The following is a 7,971-nucleotide window of genomic DNA, read 5'->3' on the forward strand; positions in this document are numbered from 1 at the left end:
CTCAAAAAAAAAAAAAAAAGGAACAGAGCTTAAGGGACTTGGTACATGGGGTATGCCAGCATTCACATTAAAGGAGTACCAAAACAGAGTAGAGCGCACAAGGAACAGAAAGAATATTTGAAGAAATAATGACTGAAAACTTCCCAAATTTGATGAAGCTCACATCCAAAAAGCTAAACGGATTCCAAGTAGGTAAACTCAAGGATAAACTAAAAGAGGTCCAACCCAAGACACATCAGAGTCAAACTGTTGAAGGCCAGACAAATGGAGAAGATCTTGAAAGCAGTAAGAGAGTACAACCCAATCAAAAAATGAGCAACATATTTGAGAAGATGTACAAATGACCAACAAGTACATGAAAGCATGCTCAATATCATTAGTCACTAGGGAAATGCAAATTAAAACCACAGCAAGATACCACTTCACACCTATTAAGGATGGCTATTATCAAAACAATGGAAAATAACAATTAACAAGGATATAGATAAATTGGCACCTGCATACATTGCAGGTGGGAATGTAAACTAGTGTAGCCACTGTGGTAAACAGTTTGGTGGTTCCTCAATAAGTTAAATGTTAAATTACCATGTGACCCAGCAATTCCATTCCCAGGTACATACCCCAAAGAATTGGAAACAGGTGTTCAAACCAAAACTTGTACAAGAATGCTCATTTAAGTACAATTTGCAATAGCCAAAAGGTGGAAATAACCCAGATGTCCATCAACTGATGAATAAACAAAATGTGATGTAGCCATACAATGGAATATTATTCAACCATAGAAAGGATTTAAGCACTGATAACGTGCTACAGCATGGATGAACGTCGAAAACTGTATGCTAAGTGTAAGAAGCCAGACACAAAAGGCACAAGTTGTATGATTTCCATTTATATGCGGTATCCATAGGTAATTGGATATTTGCCTATCCACAGAATAGGCAGTCCATAGAGACAAAACACAGATTAGTGGTTGCAGGGGTTGGGGAGTTGGGGGGATGGGGAATGCCTACTTAATGGGTACAAGGTTTCCTTTTTTGGGGTTATGAAAATCTAGAACTAGATTGTGATATGGGTTGTATAACATTGAGAATATACTAAATACCCCTGAATTTCATACTTCAGAATAGTTTAGTCAATTGTATGTGCATTTTACCACAATTTTAAAAAAAATACATAACATGTATGTATACACACACTCACAAAGGAGGTCCATAAGATTTTGCATAGTTTATGCCACAAGATCTGAAGACACATCCCAGAAAGGAGTTTCTAACATACTTGGCCAGTGGCAAGGACAAATAACCATGGGGTTATAGGGTGTCGACTGGTTGCATAGAGGAGGCCCTGAGCCTTCCTGTGTGAACACAAGGTCAGCATACACAACCACAGTACAGGCCACTCTTCCTGTCCTGCCCCTAGGAGCACATCCTGCAGCATATTTGTTTCCTGCCTAGTTGAGAATCTAGTTGCCAGACCACCCTCCTCCCAAAAGAATCAACCATGATTTTTCTCCAGTCCCGTTTTTCACTTTTTTGTTACCAGATAGATGGTCACCGCATCCCATAATAGCAATCCTTTTTTGGTACAGGGCCATTCTGGCCCTATCTAGTACTGTTCTTGTGAATGCAGAAGCAAAGGACTTGAATTAGACGTTCATGCAGTATCAAATAGCTATTTGAACATTTATAGCAATGTTGAATTGTAGGCACTCTGTATTTTTTCTATCCATTTTAGAAGTGCCTTTTCTTCTTCCACGCCCATTATTATTTCATGTTGGTGACAGCTTGGTTGAGCAAGCAAGTATATACCCTTTTTCTGACCCTTCGGAAAAGGACTATGTAACTTTAATTCTTTTCAGCCTCTGTTCACACACTGCAGTCTGAGCAGCTGCCCAGGGAAAAAGTCAGCCAGCCCCAGGCAAGTAGAGAGCACCTCAATCTCTGCAGAGAAGGATTGTGCTGTGGAAAATTAGAGGGATCCCAAGGTGGGAGGATCGCTTGAGGCCAAGAGTTGGAAACCAGCCTGAGCAACATAGCAAGACCCAATCTCTACAAAAAGTGAAAAAAATGAGCCACACACCTGCAATCCCAGCTGCTCCGGAGGCTGAGGTGGGAAGATCACTGGAGCCTAGGAGTTTGTGCACCACTGCACTCTAGCCTGGGTGACAGAGCGAGATGCCATCTATAAAAAAAAAAAATAGAAAGAAAAGAAAATTACAGTTGCGTTTGGACACAGCTTTTCAAATTGGAATCTTTTTCATCAGAACTTTGAGTTCTTGAAGCATTGAGCAATGTTGTCACAGTTGCTGAGTAATTAAAATCATGAACATATATACTCTGTTATTAAGCTGGCAATAATAAATTCACTTTAAACTTTGTCTCCTTGATGATGTTTTCTATTCAATAAAACTTAGAACTCATTTGTTCTATAACTCGAATTGGGTTTAAATTATTTTCAAGCCAGGTTGTGCCTTCCTTCATTTTATACCACTCACAAATTAGATGTAAGTAAATAGCAGCCAGTTTTCTAATGTGTTTTTCTGTTTTTAAACACATGATCTGGTTTCTACAACAGTCTTCTAAATATCGGTAATGAAAAGCCCTTGCCCGCCCCAGACTCAACCTGGCTACGCTCACTTAACAGAACTGGCAGTAGTGGGAAGAAGCTGCGTGTCCCAGCCTCAGGCAAGAGTCTGCAGCTCAGAATTCACTCCTAGACTGTTACTATCTTAAGGCTGGAGCAGTTCTTCTGGTCACCATTCTTTGAGTTCCTAATTGGAGGGATGAGAAGTGCTTAGAGCCATTGAGGACAGTCGCAGTTTTCAACCATCCATCATTTGGGTCCTTTGTGCTCTGCCCGGGTGTCAGTAGCATACTTCTTGACCGACCCCTGTCAAGACTACACGTACTCAAACAGGCTAGTTCAGCCGCACAGCCCCTGCCCTCTGCCTGCAAGGCACTCAGCTTAGTCGAGGAGGACACATAAACAATTACAGGCCAAGGTGGTAAGTGTTATTTTGTAGTTACAGAGTGCCACAGAAGCACCTAATTCAGCAGTGCGGCTCTAGACAAAGAGCAGTCCGTCATTTTTACTCTAGTCATTTGTCTTTCCATATCAGTTCAAATGATTCTGGAAACAAGTAACTTCCCGTTAGCCAGGATGCAGTCATATGCTTGCCCATGCTCTAGCTACAAGGGATTCTGGGAGTGTGGAACTCTGACATAGGAGGTAGGCTCTGCCAACAAAGAAGGCCAAGTATTCAAAACTGCAGGATGTATAACTAAGGCTTAGGCTTACTGGCTTTCAGTTATCCAACTTTGCATATATAAAACACATACTTTAGGAAGACCCTGAGACTTTTCTCTCTATTTTAAGCCATGGATTCCTTCCTATAACAAATACGGCAGTCATTTTTTTCTAAAGGCTAAGTGCCAGGCACTGTGCCAGGGTGCTTTATATTTTATCTATAGTCCTCACAACACTGTGAGAAAACTGTGTTTTCCCAGTTTAAAATGAGGAAACTGAGTCTCCAGGCAGTTGAGTAATTTACCCAATGACGTACAATTGATAAACTTTGAACCCAGTTTCCAGGCTCCAAAACATGGACTTTTTTCATGCTTTGAATGTCACCAAAAGCCATAGGCAATCATTATATGTGGGAAGAAATAAATACTTCGTGACTGTAATATTTTTCTTTCCTCATTGTCACTGCCAGCTCCAATTATGTTTTCTTATTTCAGTGAAGAAAAAATGACTGCTGCCCGCATTAGAAAATGCCACAAATGTGGGACCGGTCTCATCAAATCTGAAGGCTGCAACCGCATGTCATGCCGCTGTGGCGCCCAAATGTGCTACCTCTGTCGCGTGTCTATCAATGGGTATGACCATTTCTGCCAGCATCCCCGCTCACCAGGAGCCCCTTGTCAAGAGTGTTCAAGATGCTCTCTCTGGACCGACCCCACTGTGAGTAGATACATGGCTGCCATTGCATTATGGGGGAAAATGTCAATAAATTTCTATAATGAAAACATATTTTGTATATACGTAACAAATTTTGACTCAACGAGAAGATACAGGAAGTTACATAGACCGATCATAAAAGAAAAAAATTTGAGAAAGTAATTAAAAGCTACTCTTCAGAAAGCAGCATGCCCAGTTTATGGGCAAATTCTTTCAGTAACCTTTAGGGAATAAAATTTTTCTATGCTGTCTGAAATATTCCAGAGCATAGGAAAGTAAGTAAAGTTATACATAGATTTGTATAAAGTCAGCATAATGCTGATACCAAAGCCTGACAGAGCCCAAAAAAAGAAAACTACATTTTTTGTTAAAATCTGACATACAAATACAGGTTTTAAATTCTCTAAATATTAGCAAATAGAAAGCATGGCCAAGTAAGTTTGTTCCAGAAATTGTTTAATATTAACTCTATTGATAGAATTCACCACATGGTATCTTTAGATGATAAAAAGACATTTAATAAAATCAATATTCTTGATTTAAGCTCCAAAAAAAATAGTATTAGATGCTTCCTTGATATGATTTTTTTAAACCCCAGATTTCAAAACTCTTGTCAGCATGTATTTAGTAGTAAATATGTAGAAGCATTCCCAGTGAAGTCAGGTGTAAGACTGTCACCACTATTTTGTTCTGAAACTGGTAGCCAATGCAGTTAGCTAAGAGAATAAAATAAAAAGTATAGATGCTAGAAATGGTCATAGCGCCATGTGTCAAACACTGTTCTAAAGCACTTTTGTATGTAAAGAAAGGCAAATTTACCATTTTAAACCTGAAAAAGGACAAAATAATGAACTGGAAAGTTATCAGAAGCAGTAGAAAGATGGCTAGATACAAAATATATGTAATGCCATTTGCAATAGCAATAGAAATGATAAGATACCTTAGAATAAGCCAGGCACGGTGGCATGTGCCTGTAATGCCAGCTACTTGGAAGGCTGAGGCAAGAGGATCACTTGAGCCCAGGAGTTCAAGGCCAGCCTGGGAAACATAGCAAGACCTGTCTCAAAAAAAAAAAAAAAAACCCTAGAAATGAACTTTAACAAGAAATGTATAGAGGTTGGTTGCAGTGGCTCATGCCTATAATGCTAGCACTCTGGGTGACCGAGGCAGGAGGATCCCTTGAGCTCAGGAGTTTGAAACCAACCTGAGTAAGAGTGAGACCCCATCTCTACTAAAAATATTAATAGAAAAAATTGACTGGGCATGGTGGCACACAACTGTAATCCCAGCTACTCAGGAGGCTGAGGCAGGAAGATCATTTGAGGCCAGGAGTTTGAAGTTGCAGTGAGCTATGATGACACCACTGCACTCTAGCCAGGGCGACAGAGTGTGACTCTGTCTCAAAAAAAAAGAAAGAAAGAAATGTATAGAAATATGAAGAAAACCACAAAACTATATTTAAGGACGTAAAAAGACACAAACATATGCAGAAATATGCTCTGTTCTTAAATAAATTTTAAAATTTAAAAGGGATCAATTCTTCTTAAAATGATTTTTAAACTAAAAAATGAGCAGAGCCAGTTCTAAGCTAATCTGTAAGAATAACCATAGCATAATGTGAGGAGACTTGTTCTACCAAAAGGTGATGCTGTGTGAGAGCGAGTTCCCTGCTGACATAGAGCAAGTGTGCCAAGACCCACTAGGAGGCAGGCCTGGTGACAGACCAGCCCTTCTCAGCTTCCACTGGGGAAAATTAAGGGGGCCCAGGCAGTGGAGAAAAAAGCCTGTCCTCACAGGGGACATGTGGCATTACAGAGAGATCACCGCTCTCTAAAATCACCTAGAAATTTAATGTAATTCACATCTAAATTCAGTAGGATTTTTTTTAATTGACTGTAATTTTGAAAGTGAGACTAATTTTTACTATAAAGCTACAATAATCAAAACCATATGGACTAATACAAGAATAGGCAAATAGATCCAAGGGACAAAATGGAGACCAGAAACAGACCTATAAGAAATTAGGTATAACAAAAAATACTGTTTCAAATCGCTGGAGAAATGATAGATTTATTCATTTGTTCTTTCTTAACTATGCAATGTTGCTAGAACTGGTCTGAACAGAAAAGCCCAGGCGTGGAGTAAACTTCATGGAGTTTACAGTCTAATGCAGTCTAAAGCATGACTCTGTCGTGTATTTAATGCTGCTTCTGAATAACAAAAGTGCTGCACTAGAGAACGGCAGGCCAGGTGCAGGAGGGAGGCCCACTGTGGATGGTGGTATGGGCCAGAGTCGTTTGTAATGAGACCTGGAGGAGCAGCCAGGCCTACCAGGAAATCAGACTTCTGGCCTGTTTGAGGAGGGGCTGGCCAAGAGCTAGGACAGGGTCTTGAGTACAGTGGGAGCCACTGCAGGGTGTCACCAGGGATTACGTTGCTCTCAAGATCACACTGGCTACTATATGGAGAAAGGGGACAAAACGAAGATACTCGGATAATCTTGGAGAAGAGAAGGTGGTTCTTAGCATTTCAAAGCCAGACTAAAAAAAAACATAAATACTCTTTAGCAGAAGACACCATAAACAAGGATGAAGATAAGAGAAAAACTGGGGAAAATAGTTGTAACATATATATGATTCAGATAAATGTTCTTGATTTGTAAAGAGTACTATGTGACTCATTCAGAAATCAATAAGTAAGTAATCCTTACTATATTAGTAAAGATTGATTGGCTGCAAACAACAGAAAGTCAAAAAATACTACCATAAACAAGGTAGAAGTTTATTTCTCCCTCGTGTGTTAGTACAGCGGTGGACAGCCCGGCAATGGGCTGGCAGCTCTTCCCAGGATCCAATTGATTCCAGCATTCTGGTCTGCCACCTCCAGAATATAGCCGAGGATCCCATATGGTCATGGTCTGAAAAGGAGCTCTGCTGACAAACCCACGTTCCAAGCAGCAGAAGGGGCCAGAAGGGACAGAGAGCCTCCCAGCTATCTCTTAAGGAATGTTGTTTCCATGAGCTGGAGCTACTTCAGTCCCCTTAGCTAGAACTTACTCACATGTCCACGAGAGAGACTGAGAAAGCCGTCTTGATTTTAGGCCTTCGTGGGCCCACCTAAGACTTCTGTGGAAGGAGGAGGGTGTTATACTGGAGACCACTCACAGTCTGTTCACTCGAGTGGAAAAAAATAGACAGGAGCAATAAAAAGAGAAGAATTGCCAGGAGACCAAAAAGCTTGTGGAAAGCTGCTTACTTTCCTACCTAGCACAATGTGGTAGCATTGGGTGACAGCACTTCTAATATCAGTGGAAATGCAAATAGCACCTATTGGATTGTCAGGTATTTTTCAGATTGGTTGGGCATCTCATACACCGTTTGTTTTTTGTTTGTTGTTTTTAAGACAAGGTCTTGCTCTGTTGCCCAGGCTGGAGTGCAGTGGCGCGATCATAGCTCACTGCAGCCTTGAACTCCTGGGCTCAAGCAATCCTCCTGCCTCAGCCTCCCAAGTAGCTAGGACTACAGGCATGTGACACCATGCCCGGCTAATTTTTAAATTTTTTTTTTTTTAAGAGATGGCGGTCTTGCTGTGTTGCCTAGGCTGGTCTTGAGCTTCTGGCCTAAAGTGATCCTCCTGCCTCAGCCTCCGAAAGTGTTGGATTACAGGCATGAGCCAACACACCCAGCCTCACAGATTATTGATGGAATATAATTGGGCATAGTGGACATTGGGGTGTACAAATCAGAAATTTTAATACGTATACCCTTGACCTAACAGTTCCACTTAACTGGGAAAAGATCCTAAGGAGACAATTGGCCAAGTTCACAAAGTTCTGTCTACAAAACTTGTCACTAAATGATTTAAACTAGTGTAAATTTAGAAACCACATTTAAATATCCCAAAAAATAGATATGTCAAATTGTATATATGCTTATGTTAGAATAGCACAAAAAGTAATGCGCTCTCTCGCTCTCTCTCTTTCTCTCTCTCTCTCTCTCTCTCTCTCTCTCT

The 7,971-nt window shown here is 40.6% G+C and overlaps 1 protein-coding gene across 1 annotated transcript in view; it reads left to right on the plus strand.

The window, feature by feature from the left end:
- RNF216 (ring finger protein 216) overlaps positions 1–7,971 on the plus strand; it is a 155,272-nt gene that overhangs the window by 132,348 nt on the left and 14,953 nt on the right. Inside the window, exon 15 of the mRNA XM_012638905.1 lies at positions 3,741–3,963. Coding sequence (XP_012494359.1) covers positions 3,741–3,963 — 223 coding nt within the window. The remainder of the gene's footprint in view (positions 1–3,740; positions 3,964–7,971) is intronic.

Source organism: Propithecus coquereli, unplaced genomic scaffold (assembly GCF_000956105.1).
Source record: "Propithecus coquereli isolate 6110/MARCELLA unplaced genomic scaffold, Pcoq_1.0 Scaffold137, whole genome shotgun sequence".
Lineage (NCBI taxonomy): Eukaryota > Metazoa > Chordata > Mammalia > Primates > Indriidae > Propithecus > Propithecus coquereli.